This window comes from Nipponia nippon, unplaced genomic scaffold (assembly GCF_047370975.1).
Source record: "Nipponia nippon isolate SJK-2023a ecotype South Korea unplaced genomic scaffold, ASM4737097v1 scaffold_13, whole genome shotgun sequence".
Taxonomy (NCBI): Eukaryota; Metazoa; Chordata; class Aves; order Pelecaniformes; family Threskiornithidae; genus Nipponia; species Nipponia nippon.
Genome location: NW_028262324.1, coordinates 13,668,631 through 13,682,990, shown reverse-complemented (window position 1 = coordinate 13,682,990; position 14,360 = coordinate 13,668,631). Strand labels below are relative to the sequence as shown.

Below are 14,360 nucleotides of genomic sequence, written 5' to 3'. Positions count from 1 at the left end.
ATTTAAACAGCTAAAAAAGTAGAGGGAAAGCCTGATTTTTTTTTCAGCTGGGCTTTCAGTTCTCCCATTTTCCAAGACATCGCTCTCCACTTTGCCCGTGCCCCCAGCCCGGGGCTGAGGCAGGGTGGACAGGGCTGAAAATGCCTCCCCAGATGAGCCTGCTGCTTTGTGCTTGTCTGTGGTTTAGCAAATGATTTCAGTTTCTAGATTTGGGCTTTGTCCTGTTTCCAAGACTTCTCAGAACACCACATACATAAAACACTTCTCTTTTACTGGACTTTTTGTTTCTATTTTAGGCTGAAACCTGAATAATTTGAAACGAAAGGACATCCTCGCGCTGGAAGCAGCCCGGCGTGCAGCACAGCCCTGAGCATGGCCACAGAGAGTTTTGCAGAGTTCCTGAATAAGCTCAAGGAAATCCATGAGAAAGAGGTCCAAGGTAAGGAGACATGAGAAGTCTTATTAAAAACTAGTGGAGGTCCATTTCTTTGTGACACCGCCTTGATCCGTTTGGTTTGAAATAACCCAAAGGGAGGAGGAGAGGGTGTGGATTAGGGAGCTTTGGGAATTAGGGCTCAGCAAGCATCACCCCCGGGGATGGATCGGGACGCAGGGTCACAGCCTGGCCCTCAGGGGACCACACCATCCGATAGCACCTTGGCATGGTTTATCCATCTTATCCTGGTGGAGAAGAAAGTTTACTGAGAAAATCAGTAACTTTTTGGACAATGAGGAGGACCAGGAGAGAGAGAGTGTTCCTGCGTCCGATATACCTGGAGATATCCCTCTTGCGGGAATCCCACTTGCTCCAAGCATTAATCACGGGGGATTTGGCTCTTTTCCTGCTCCTGCTGCTGTGGTCTGTGATAAAGGTGAATGGGGAGGTTTGCAGAAGTGACACGCATGCCCAGTGGGCATCTTCTCCGAGCAACGTGAATTGGAGTATATTTGGATAGTGAGGGATCAAAGGGAAAGTGGAAAGATGCAATAATCTATAAGACTGAAGCAGCAGGAGTATGAGGCTCTGTTAAAGAAAACCGTAGAGTCAGTTAGATAATTTATTCCTCTAGGGAATAAATTATTCCTCGGGTCATACATTATTAAAATAAGAACCATTAGGTTAAGCAACCAAATGCCAAATCCAATTGTTTTCCTATTAGTATAATTCCCAGTATCAATATTATGAACAAAACAACAGCACTTTTGGAGGATTCTGGCTTATGAATTCATTCTTCTCTTGTGTAATTTCAAGCCGTGTGAGAGTTAGAAGAAACTGTTGAGCAATTTAAACCACATGTTTACATCTACTTTGCATAAAATGGATTTGACAAGATGTAACGTCTGCAGATCCATCAAGGAAAGCCGTTCTTGTTGAGCTGTAAATATCCTCCAAGACGCTTTGCAGCCCTGAGAGTTATAAAATACTGCCCACCTGGGAAATGCATGCTGTAATGAGAAATAAGTAGAAACAAAACTGAACCAGATTTTTTGGGGAGGGGAATGCAGACTCATTAAATAGTGGAAATACAATGTGTGCTCACATTTTGTACAACTTTTCCAGCTATATTGAACTGTGATATTGTTTAACACAGGCAATCTGTTATCCCTTCTCGGAAATAAGGTTTGTAAATTGATGAGGTTTCTGCAAAACCAGGCGCCCTCCTGAAGTTCCATCATTGCATTTTATTTCCGAAATGCCAGGGAACTGGCAACTAATACCCACCTCTCTGTCTCTGCTAATTATTCCAGGTCTGCAAAGCAAGCTGACGGAGCTGACGACGGAGAAGTGCCGGTGAGCAACACCACGTCTGCTCTACCCACGCCGCGGCGGGACGGGGGGCGGAGGAGAGGTTACGCCACTTCATTTGCAGACCTCCCAGGCACTCCTCCGAGGCTGCCTGATCTAGAGAGCACAGTTTGTCTTTCCGGCTCTGCCAAATTTAAACCTTTTGGTGACTTTCACCATGCAAGTCCCCAGCACAGGCCAGGCTTGGGGTGATCCCAGCCCACCTCCAGTTTACCTTCCCACTACCAAGTGATGCTTGTGCCGGCAGGCACTTGCTCTCTTGGAAAGCAGTAAAACGGGATGAAGCAAGCTGCTGACTCCAAGGGCGGGTGTCGCAGGGCAGCATCTGGGCTCTAACACATTTGTTTCCCCTCCTGCCACACAAGCAAAAGCAATTCAGCCATACCAGCATGAGCAGTGCGGCAGGCTCAGGGCAGAAATCCTTCTCCTTGACAGGGCACTGTGGATAAAGGCACAGATTTTGGGGAAAAATCTAATAAACCTCTTTTCTTTGCTCTGTTTCTTCAATCAGTGATGCTCAGAGAATTGAAGAGCTGTTTGCTAAAAATCACCAATTAAGGGAACAACAGAAGGTCCTTAAAGAAAATGTAAAGGTGTTGGAAAACAGGTAAGATTTATTTTTTAATAGGGTGCTGTTTGGTGGCAGCAAATGCCCCCTCCTGGGGGGGAGTTTGGGGTTTGCTGTCTTCCCAGAAGCAGGGTGTAGCACATGAACCTCTTTTTTGCTCATACTTGGCTGCTGGGAGAGCTGGGGGAGCCTGGGCACGTGCAGAGGAGCTTTCCTAAGCTGACGGTGGTGGGACTGGATCTTGGGGGTGGAAGGGCCAAGGCTGGGCTGCATGGGTGATGACCCCTCTCACCAGTTCTGGGTGATGGGCTGGGTGTTCATGCTTCTCCGTGGGGACAGCAGGAGCCTATTTCCCCCATGGGAACCATGTGGTAACAAGCTGCCGGCCGTGGGTTTTCCTCCAGGCTGCGAGCAGGTCTCTGCGACAGATGCATGGTCACCCAGGAGCTGGCGAAAAAGAAGCAGAATGAGTACGAGACCTCCCATTTCCAGAGCCTGCAGCACATCTTCATCCTCAGTATGTACCGCCGCCTGCTGTAAGCTCAGCTTTGGCTGGCTGGGTCTTTGCTCAGTTAATGCCTCTCCCAGATACTTGCATGTGAGCCCTCCCAGTGACCGGGCACCCAGGAGGGGTTTGGGGAGAAGGGAGGGAGCCAATGGAAGTGTGAGGGCCCTGAAAAATCAGATCTGACCAGGACTGCGGATGGCAGCCCACGTCCCCCCCAAGCAGAGGTAACCGCTCCCACAAAGTGGCAGAGCTGGGGGGGTTGCAGACCTCCACACCTTCAGAAAAATGTGAGATGCTCATGCCAAGAGCAGCCCTGAGCTGGCCAGACCACATGAGCTGCCTGGTAAAAAGCTGCATTTGGCACCGCAGAAGCAACACTCTGGCCAAGACAGGAAAGTCACAGCAGCAGCTCAGCACGGGTAAATGGAAATCAAGCAACATATGTGACGGATCTTCTTCAGAGCCTTTGGCAGAGCTCCCGGCACCGCTCAGGCCTGGGGTGTTTTTCCCTGGGGATCTGGCTGGCCCAGGGAGGGTTGTGGGGGTAAAGGAGATGAGGCATTAGGAGGGACAGAGAGATGCCTGCAGCCCTTGGTTTATCTCCCCTGTTATGCCATTTCTCCCTGAGTGCTGCTTTTGCACAGGAGCAAGCCGAGGCAGCAGCCCACCCTGCCCGGGAGCCTGCCTGCTCCTCACTGTGGCTGCTGGGTGCTCACAGCCCCCTGTGGCCTTCATCCGATCCCACTCGAGGCCCCCAGCCCTTCCCCTAACACAGCACCCGCTCATCGGAGGCAGCATGGTGCTCGCGGGCAGGATGCCGACTGTGTCCATCCCACTGTGCCACAGCCACCGCCCCGTCTGGGTTGCGCTCTCCCCCCGAGCTGGATGGGCGGCAAGCAGACCCCAGTCCTGCCAAATCTGAGTTGAAAAGTTGCTCCCTTTTATTCCTTAGCCCCCAGCATGTTTTCAGGGAAGGAAGGAAATTCGGCATCTCTCCGAAACCTGGTGCCTTTCCCTCCTCCTCCCCTGTGCACCCCAGCAAGCTGCAAGGAGCATCAGCTCTCTCCTTGCAACGCCTGAATCCATGGCACAACTTGTGTCCCTGCAGCTAACGAGACGAACCGCCTGAGGGAAGAGAACAAAACTCTCAAGGAAGAACTGAAGAAGCTCCGGAGCCTGGAGTAAGTGCGCTCCTGGGTTTCATTCATCATGAGGGGTGTTGGTAAGGACGGAGGCATCCCCACAACTGAGCAGGGCTATGTCCAGACCACGGCATCCTCAGGGGTATTTTAGCATTTAATTCCTATGGATTCCTGTAGATGTTATACACCGGAACACCCGTAATGGTCTCTAAGTCCTTGTTGACCTTTGCTCCCTCCCCTGTTCACCTGCATCCAAGGATTCAGTTTTTGGGGAACAAGGGTATTCAACACCCCCCCATGGGGGACTGCTCATGGGAAGCCAAAGCGCTGGGCTGATCACCTTGGCCGCGGACCTCAACCTGGGCTTCCATGGCTCTTCCATGGCACCAGCTCCCCTCCTGCAGCCACCAGAGAGGCTCTGCAGGAAGCAGGTTGTGTTTTGGGGGAAGGAGAGTGACACGCAAGGGATGGAGCAACCTGCACCAACAGGTTCATATCCCAGCAGAGCACTGTGCTGAAAGCCAAGTAACTTGCCAGGCTGGTTAATATACACAAATCAGCTCATTCCTCAATGGTTTAAAGTCCAGAGGAATTAGCACTGAGGGATTAGTTTAGAAATGTGTTTTCTTTGGGGCACAGAAGCACCATCCGCTTAAAGAGAAACTTTCACTTTTACTCCCCAATGCTTCCCAAGGCCTGAGGAGTTTCAGAGCTGTAGGTCGGGCTGGGTTTGCTGAGCACCAAGCACTCCTGCTCTGCTCTTCCCTGGGCTGCTGGATAGGAAGATTTCCAGCCAAACACCCATGTCTCAGCATCAGGGTCCAGCCAGGACTTTGCTCATGACATAAGCGTGGGTTTCTGAGATTCAGTGACTCCCTCGTAGTGACCAAGAGCATCAGCCCCACCAGCTCACTATGGTGAAGAGGGACAGCCGCCACATCCCCGCACTGCATCCACCCCTACATCAAGCTGAAAGCCCAGCCAGGGACACACAGGTTCTCACAGAGCTTTTGCAATAGCCGCAGTTGGGTTTTGGCTTACCCAACGTCATGGCTTCCTGCGACATTACCCACAGGCAAGTGGGGAAATCAGACCTTGAGCTGTCGTGCTGGCTCTGTCCCATGCTCCAGACTGCAGCTGAGCTAGCAATAAGCTGCAATGGAAGGAGGTGAGTGAGGATCCAGTATGTCCACATACATAGATGTATAAATACGTATATTTATATATTGGGCTCTATAACTCAGAACTCCCAGTGCAGTGGCTCTCAAACTGGTGATTTCCTTCTCCTGCCCCTTCTCATTCATTCGTGTCCTTCTCCTTTCAACGGGGACAGGACAAAGCCCCCAGGAGTTACCTCCAGAGAGAGCAGCTCCACCCCCAGCTCCCCCTTGGCTTTACTGTCCCCAGCGAGCAGGAACGCCGGCAGCGAGAAAGCAGCTCACAGGGGAGCAGAAGAAGCCCACCACGATGTGCCAGGCCTCGACCTGGGAGAAGGTGGGTGCTGCTGGCTCCCACCGCACTCAAGGGACCGGGGGACGGGAAGAGTGACTGAGCTACGGTGCAAAGTTGCTCTGGGAAAGGGTCTGGAGAGCAAAGACCAAGCTGTTGGCAGCTCAGATGGACATTGCCATGGCCAAAATAGCTGCTGGGGGGGAAACTGCATGTCAAGGGAGAAACATGCTCCTCTGCGTTAGAGCAGAAGAGTGCTTGGGTGCCCTCACTGCAAGACGAGTGCTGTGCAGGTGTGGACCCGCTGCCCATTTCATGCAGAGACCATGTCGTTGCCCTGCTGCCACCCACACATGCAATGGAGGGTACATTCATTCAGGTGGTGGCTTGAGCCAGATGGAAATTTTGGCTCAGATGGAAATTTTGGCTCAAAATCCTCAATAGGAGGTGGTTGGTGCCAGCCAGTGGCATCCTTGGGAGTCTGCGAGACTCCAGCACGCAGTGGGGTGGGGCAGGGCAGGGCAGCCTGCAACAGCTCTGTGGGACCGTCATGGTGGCTGGTTGCGTCTTTTTTTGCAGAAAAGCCTGCGGGACAGAGAAGCTCTCCAAGCAATAGGACTTCCCCGAGCACTGTCCTCCAAGAAGTCAGCCTCGCAGAAATTGTGAGTTCCCGGAGGTTGCCTGATGTCCCCCACCACTGTGGTCATCCGAACTGGATCAAGGCGGGTAGACTAGGATAGAGAATGAGTAGGAGGCACTTAGGGGGTAAAATAATTAGCAGACTTGGGGCAGTTTGCCATTCCCAGAGCCAAGGAGGGCGCCTACCAAATGCCAGATGCATGCTTTCTGCAGAAATTGCCACTCACTGCAAGCAAAGCATTCAGAGTTTGGCACAGGCTCCTGTCCCCGCTGTGAGCGTGCACGTCTTTGTTTGCTCCTGTGTTTATCCTCCATGACAACACGTCTAGCATCTTTGAGTCCTCTGCCCATCGCTCTGGTTCCTCTCTCAGACGTCTTGCTGGGGAAAGCTCTGAGGTGCGAAGGACCTGGGGAGATTGTGCTGAGGCACATTTCAGTGTAGCTTATCCTGAGTTATAGAGTCAGCTCTCCATTATCTGGATGAGCAAGAAGCTGGAGCATTGTGAGTGTTGAAAAAGCCTGGAGAACATGTAAACTGTGGGAGTTGTGGGTACTGAGAACAAATACACCACAGCAGCCCTGCCCAACAGCATCACAGATGTCTCTCCACCTGCAGCATAATGAACATTGGTATTGTCAGAGGGCTTGGCATTCGGCGGTTGCTATTTTGTGCATTGATGCAAGCCTGCCATGCCTTTAAAACACAGCGAGTATGTGTCAGCCAAGGGATGCTGAGTGATATGGTGATATTGGGCACTGGGAGATGAGACTGCAGGACCTGGAGCCCTGTTCCTGGTTGTGGGAACTCAAGCCCGCATACACACCCACACAGATGCTTCTGTTTTGGCACAGGCTTCACTTACTTGAACTCCACAGAAAACTTGAAAGAGCAGGTGAAAAGGGGTTTTGGTAAGGCTGCAGGCAGGCTGTGAGGATAATTAATAGGGATGGCAGGAAGGGTTGGTGACAACTCCAGATGGGCAGGGGAAAGTCAAGTCAGAACATGCGGCGAGCCTTTCATGACAGCAGATGGAGATGATGATGTCCTGGCCTCACAGCCAGGTACTCTGCTGGAAATACACCCATCAAATCAGTGCATGCCAGGAGCTTGCATGAATAAAGTCTAGTGGCCTGACTAGGGGTCAGGGAATTTACAGGGTCTTAGTTAAGCCGCTGAATCATGGCTTGGCTTGACTTGAGAGCAGGCACAAGACTTCCTGAGCTACAAATCAGTGCAGCCAGAAGACAAAGAGTACTGTAGATCCCTCTAGAAAACATGAAGGGGAAATTTCCTGGGAAAACCAATAAAAATATGGTTGAGCTGTTGACCAGAATTGTATCAAACAGAGCACTTCAGAGCTATCTGTCTTGTTCACACCGGTGAAGAGCTGCGTCTCTGCTCAGCGGGGCTCCCCTTAGCCACATGCTGCCCGGGGCGCATAGCAGAACAGCTCACCTGGACTTTCTCCCCTCTGCCGCAGGCGTCCCAGAGGATCGCCAACCAGCTGCATGGAACCATTGCCCTGTTGAGACCCGGCTCCAGACCCTGCCTCCTGGAAAAAAGTCCTTCGGGGGCAGCAGTGTCCCCACCGGCAAGGAAGACTCCTTTCCCACCGGAGCGCGAGCACAGCCCCAGCCTTGAGGCGTGAGTTACCTGCTCATGGGTCGTGGTGTGCGCCTGATCCGTGGCCCATTGCAGCTCCACCACCAGGCAGACTGCAATGAGATGGCCGGTATTCGCTGTATCTGCCCACTTTCTTCTCCAGACTTCTCCCACAGCCTTGGGGAGGGGGGGTCTCCCAGTTTACACCAGCAAAAAATTACTGGAATCCAGCCCGACGAGATCAGCCTCTCGTTACTCCAGCTTCATCAGACAGACCCACAAAGCGACCTGAGTGCCCCCACCTCCAGCCGGGAGGAGAGGGACTTGCCTTACGGGAGGCAGCAATCCCTGCTCCTCCTTATCTGTTCTAATGGGCTTTTCTGCAGGGCTCAGCACTTCCCCAGGCTTATCCTCCCTGTGGATTTCAGAAGCACAGAGGGCTGAGCAAAGCCAGTGAGTTCACCTGTAGAGACAGCAAGTTTCCCAGAGTGGGAGTAGATCTGTCAAACATTCCCGGGAAAAGCTCACACACATGGAAGCTGCCAAATAACCAGCAATAACAGGGACTCGGTTTGCAGGGCAGGTTAATGCACCATACAACCTTAGCATGGCTGTAAAAATCTCCCATTGAGTGAGATTAGGGAGAGTGGGCTGTTCCTCTGTCCTGGAGGTCTTCAGGCCGACCAAGGCACTAAGAAAGCCCAGTGCGGGGTAGTTAGGATGCTTCTGGCTGTAAGGCGTGGTTTGACAAGTAACTTCTCAGCAGCAGTGCTGACGAGAACGGTCTCTGCATACCCCCGCTCACTCAGCCCCCTGTCTGGAGCCGCTGTGGCCCAGGGACAGGAGAGCACTGTTGGATGGTGGGATGGTGATGGCTTCCTGCGGTCAGCGCAGAGCTGAGACCTGCTGCCGGCTGCCTGACCCCCACGGCCACTGGGACCCTCCTCCCCAGCACAGCACCCAAAGGCGTGATGCATGGGCCAAGAGCTGCAACAGGGCACAGTAAGAGCAGGAGAAACCACACACATCACCTGCAGGAGCTGGGAAATCACATGAAAATTCTCTAATTAACGTGATTATTTTTTTCTTGCTTCTTTTAGTTATTTAACAGCAAGCAAACCAGACTCCCCCAAGGTTGCTCCATCTTACGAAAACCTAAAACTGACTGCCCGGAGAGAGCAGCTCTGCCTCCTCCACAAGCACCTTTCCCTGCACCAGCTGGGGCTTGTGAGCAACTGCACCTCGGCCGACCGGGACGACGGCAGCTTCTCCAGCCATTTGCTCAGGGCCAAAGACGCCGACAGCAGGACGCGGTCGCATGATGGCTGGGAAGATCGCGCAGCCTTGCTGAAGCTCCCTGCTGCCATGGTGTACATGAGGGATCAGCACCTACAGGAGAAGCTGCAGCTCCTCAAGCACAAGGAGCGGCTGCAGCATTTCCTCATGCAGCAGTGCCAGCCAGGCGATCAGGCAGATGGAGACCCAAAGCTCGTGCCTGAGGAGCGGCCCCTCTCCCCATGGCTGAGCATCACACCGGGATGCAAGGAGGAAAGGTCCTTCCTGGAGGATGCTGCAGATGAGAAGGAAGAGAAGGAGCTTTGGCTGAGCCAGGACAGCTCCAAGCTCCGAGAAAAGGCGAAAGCAGCAAGGGACGATGGCGCAGACGTGCCACTGGATCTGTCGGACTCTGGCCGTGGCAGGGAAACAGGCTGGCACAACCGCCGGGAGAGGCTGGGGACAGGCAGCCCGCGGCCAAGCCCCAGCGAGAGCCCCACTGTGCCAGCAGCCCGCGGACCTTGCGGGAGACACGGGGCAGAGCGGGATGACTTGCGCTTCCCCTACTGCTGGCCCAATGCCACCCGGGCACTGCCTGGTGCTGTCAAGGAGGAGGAAGAAGAAGAGGAGGAGGAGGAAGCAGCTGTGGTGAGTACAGCTCATGTTGGCATCAACTATGGCTCCTTCCCCTCCCCACAGTGCCCGGCACTGGTGCTGGCACTGTTATGACCACCATTAATGTCCCATGGGAGGATGGCTTTGCTGCATGTGAAGCCAACGGGGACATATTTGCCCACGCCAAAAGCCACAGCCGCTCAGCCCTGGCTCTCGTTCCCCACCCCCCCTCCCCTCCAATGCCTGCAGGGTTTCCATCCAGGGCTAAGGACAGGCAGCGCCTGTGCCGCATCCCACAGGTTGGTGCAGGAGCTGTGCTGGGCTTCCCTGCAACATACTCCCAGTGCATAGAAATGCCTCTGCGATGCTCATCCCCACGGGTGTCACAGTGATCGCGTAGGGGCTGGGGACAGCCCTTTCCTCCTGCCTGGTGAAGGCAGCGTTTGTGCTCCCTGTATCCCACAGCTCACGCTCTCACGGGCACATCTGACAAACAACTCCACACCGAGCGACCCAGAGGCCCTTCCAGAGACCGGGGTGAGACTGGCTGTCAGTGCACAGAAGGGAGAAGCAGGTAAGAAGCCCCAGGCAAACATGACATTTGAGAAGACAAGAGCAAAAGGTGCATTTTGGTGAAGGTATCTTACAGCCGGGAGCTCTCTGTGCTGGGCTCTGCACGCACCTGCAATCTCCGCCGACCGAAGCAGTAGCTAACCAGCAAGGGACACCCTTCCAGGGACCCAGGTGCTGCTGGATCCCAGCTCTTTTGGGCCATTGGGGGAACTTCAGGTTTCACATTTTCATCCTTGAGGGCCCAATTTTCAACACTTGGGATGGCCAAAATTCAGGCTCAGTAGCTACAGGGAGAAAATAACCCTGGCTGTTCTGGGAAGAAGCCCAGTACCTCCACCCAGCACAGACCAGGAGCCACTCATGGGTGCCCTTGCACACCCTGCAGAGCACCCTGCACTCAGCTGCTGGGTGGCACAGAGTTCTCCAGGAGCTAAAGAGGTCAGTTTAGCACTGGCCCATTGGCAAAACCCTCTCCACAGTGAGCTGCGACAACGTTGCTGCTCCAGCATTACCTGCCCCTCTCAGGGAAGCAGAAGCTCAGAAGTTGCCCCAGCAGAGATGGGGAAAATGCAAGAGGTTTTCAGGACTAGCACTGGAAAAACCACCCCTGCCTGTGCCCCCTTGCCCCAAAGCATGCCCTGTGCTGGCACAGCACGTAGGGTTGAGCACGGAGCGAGGGATGCTGGTACCTGCAGCAGGTAGGACGGGATACTCCCCTCCCTTTCCCTGCTCCATCCCCTGTAAGAGCCTTTTCCATTCCCAAAACAGCAGTGTCCTTAGTCTGGGGACACGCAGTGCTTTCTCCCTGCCTGACCGCCACGGGCTGTGGGTGCCAGGTTTGCCCGGCGGGTGGGAGGCAGCAGCCATGGGGAGCAGAGCGGGAAGCACGTCTGCTGAGAGCTGCTCGGTACCGGCCTTACTGGCTCGGCCAGAAAGTTGAGCTCACCTGGATTAGTTGGTCTGGGCGTGTCAGAGCAGTTTGGGAACACTCTCCGGAGCAGGATTTTGCACGGTGGAAAAAAAAAAAAGGGAGTCCTCTGTGATTTACGTGCTCGGGAGATATCATCATAGCAGAAGAATTTCAGCTGATTACATTCTGGGTGTGGGAATACAGGACTTTCTTCAGTTCTCACCTTAAGGTTGATACAAAGCCCAGGAAACAATACACAAATACTTCTGCACTTTCTAGTGAACCTTAACCCACGGAAGGATAAAGTGAGGATGGGATCAGACTACAGGGAATCTAGGAGTGCCTGAAAGCAGCTCCATCTGCTCTCCCACCTGGGCAGGGGCAGCAAGGGAGGCTGCCCTGCCAACGGTCCCACCCCGGCTGGACCTGGGTGTCAGGAGCAAGAAGTATTGAGGTCCTGGAATGCCCTTGGCCCTCGGAAGAGGGGCACAGCTCTGTCCCCAGCCCTTTCTGCCCCTCCATGACCAGCACGGCTGTGCTGCTGTGGGTGCAGACAGGGTGACACATTCCCTGCCCAGAGCCACCGACTGGCACCAGCAGCAAACCTGAGGATTGTCCTTTTTGGCCTCTACCCAGACACACTTCTCCCCACCTGGGTCTCAAATGGGAAGATGCAGTCTGGGGTTTTAAATACCCCCAGCTTCCCAATCTGCACGTGGCCACGGACTTCGGGGCACTGCTTGCGACCTTGGGGTAGGAAGGTCCTACAGATACAGCTTTATTGGGAGCTGGTTTCCCAACAGATTCCTGTTGGATCTCCCATAGACATTCATTTCAAGCCACATAACTCACAGTGCCTCTCCTTTGCAACACAGTTTATTGCTGAACCTGTTTTCTGCCTCAATGGCTCTCAGAGCGTGGGCCAGTGGCCCTGCATCTGTTCGTGAGCTTGTCGGGCCCCCTGCCAGCCAAAAAACCCTTCCTTTTGTGTTTCCTTAGATGATGATGATGAGTCTGGGAAGCAGGAATCTGATGAGCCAGACACGACGGACAGCGAGGTTAGTTTGCTCTCCTCAACCTATTAGCTTAGGCTGTCGGGTCCGAGAGGCGTAAGACGGGTTGTCCCTGCCCAAGCTCACTCCAGAAGGTGATGGCTCTTCCTACACGAGGTGCCAAACCCCATTCCCACACTTGCTGCTGAGGGATAGAGATATCACTCTTTCCAGCTCGTCAAGAGGGTTTATGAACAGCAGCATTTGTCACCACTCCATAGCAATGGTCACAAAGGTCCCTGGCAATGCAGCCGGGCCATCAGCTCCCTGGGAAAGCCTGGGTGGTTTGTAGACTGCTCTTCTCATTGGTGCAGGTGGCTGCCCCATATGAAGATGGTATCCTACAAGAAGCCCAGGCTGATGGGAAATATTTTTGCACCAAAAACAAAGCTCATGAGCTGCAGAAGAAGAGAAAAAGAGGACAGGATCCTTGGACAAAAGGTAAGGAGGAGGAGTTCCTCGTGGCGTCAGCTCAGGGCTACAACTTCTGCTGCTCCCCGAGGGGCTCCTGTGAGAAACGCCCGAGGGCCCCAGCTGCCTTCCCTGCAGAGGAGAGTGCTCCTCCGCTGAGTGCATGCCACGCTGCAAACAAATGTTTGCCCAAGGTGATACAGTGGAGTCTTTCGTTTCCCTGCAATAAGACACGCTGTGCCGTGTTTTGGCAACGGTTGTGCCTGCAGCCAGAGGAGCCCCTGGTAATGGTTAGCCAGGGGAGCCTGGGCAGGGTGGCCAGGAGAGCACTCCCAAGCACCTAAGCTAATAGGGCTAAGTCCCTCGTGTTTGCTTAGCGGTCAGGGAGGTGGTGATTGGAGAAGGCCAAATTCCCAGGAGTGAGTTACTGACACTCAGAGAAAGGTTTCTGCCAACTCTGTTATTCTTCCAGTGCGGCTGTGGAGGTTTTCCCTGCTGACAGAGGAATGTGTTGTACCCGTGTTTCCTACAGGTGAATAAGCAGAAAACTGCTCCTGATAAGGGCAAGGATAAGACAGTGTGCCTGTCAAGTCTTAAGAAGTGCTCTGTCAGAAATACCCCACTACTATAACCCGCTTTGTACTGTCGGTAAAGATAGGGAGATGTTGACCTGATTATAAATGGAGAGAGGGCTGTTGCTTAAGCATGAAGGGAGCTTGTTTAACAGGCACGCACTGCCCCTTGCTCTATCCCTGGCCTTCGGAGGTGCCTGCTCGCTCGGGGGACACCACCACAGCTGAGCGAGAAGAGGATTTGCTCTACAAAACCAGCTACTCGGAGCAATGGGGAGGAAGCTGCCCTGTGCTCCCCAGGGCGGACACCATCCCGCCCTCCACAACTGGATGGGGATGTCCCGAGTGAGGGCTGGATGCAGTTGTGGCAGGACTGGGGGGATGGAGAGGCACAGCCCCTCTCTCAGCATGTGGTATGTGCCATGTACCACACTGGAAGGGGGAGAAATCCAAGAAATGCATCCCGCTGTCCTGGGTACGCTCTCAGGTATACTCCTGTACCAGGTCGGTTCTCTGCCTGTGCTTCACATGTGGTTTCTGTTTCCAGGGTCACAACAGCCTCCCCCAGGTACCCGTGCATCTCACGTGTGTGAGGCGCTGCTCTTCATCTTTCCTTTGCTGAAATGTCCTTCCTCCTGCGCTGTCCCTGTTTTGGGATGAGGCCACGCTGACCTCGTACATGTAAATCCATTGCTCTCTGGTTAACTCCCGCAGTCATCTTGCTGTTTACAGGAGCTAAGAAGTCAATGAGAGGAAGAAAGAAAGTCAAAGTGGAGCAGTGCTCAGCAGGGATCACGAAGGAACTGGAGAACTGCCCCATGTCCCACAACGATACCTCCGAGGAGAGCTAACAGCAGGGCAGGATGAGAAGCGGCACAGATGCTGCAAACCAAAGGAGAGGGCTTGGAGACCTCAGCATCCCACCCACACTGGGAGAGCAACTCCTCCTGCCGGGCTGGGCCAGGCAGTGGGGAATTCCTAAGGACTCATTAATGAGCAGAGCACCCTGGAAATCCTCACTCCGTGCCCCAGGAGAGGCTAGGCAAGGAAGAGCCATGCAGGTGATACCGGGAGCAGCCAGGTCACTGCTGGTGGAGCAGCGCATTCAGTGACCCCCAGCCCTGCGCCGGAGCAGACCCTCAGACGGGTGCTAGGAAGAGGAGACGCCCTCTTTGCAGCACTCACCCTGGGTCGGGACTATGTTCAGCCCTGGGATTTCATGCAAGGAGAATGAGC

General features: G+C 53.9%; 1 protein-coding gene across 1 annotated transcript; it reads left to right on the top strand.

Annotated features, from left to right (window-relative positions):
* Positions 1-372: 372 nt before the first annotated feature.
* Positions 373-14,121, top strand: RBBP8NL (RBBP8 N-terminal like). The gene is made up of 13 exons (XM_087750253.1): positions 373-439; positions 1,750-1,792; positions 2,319-2,414; positions 2,780-2,892; positions 3,992-4,064; positions 5,353-5,519; positions 6,054-6,136; positions 7,595-7,758; positions 8,817-9,639; positions 10,072-10,180; positions 12,089-12,147; positions 12,456-12,582; positions 13,857-14,121. The coding sequence occupies exons 1-13, from the start codon at positions 373-375 to the stop codon at positions 13,973-13,975; spliced, it is 2,043 nt and encodes a 680-aa protein (XP_087606379.1). The 3' UTR covers positions 13,976-14,121.
* The last annotated feature ends 239 nt before the right edge of the window (positions 14,122-14,360 follow it).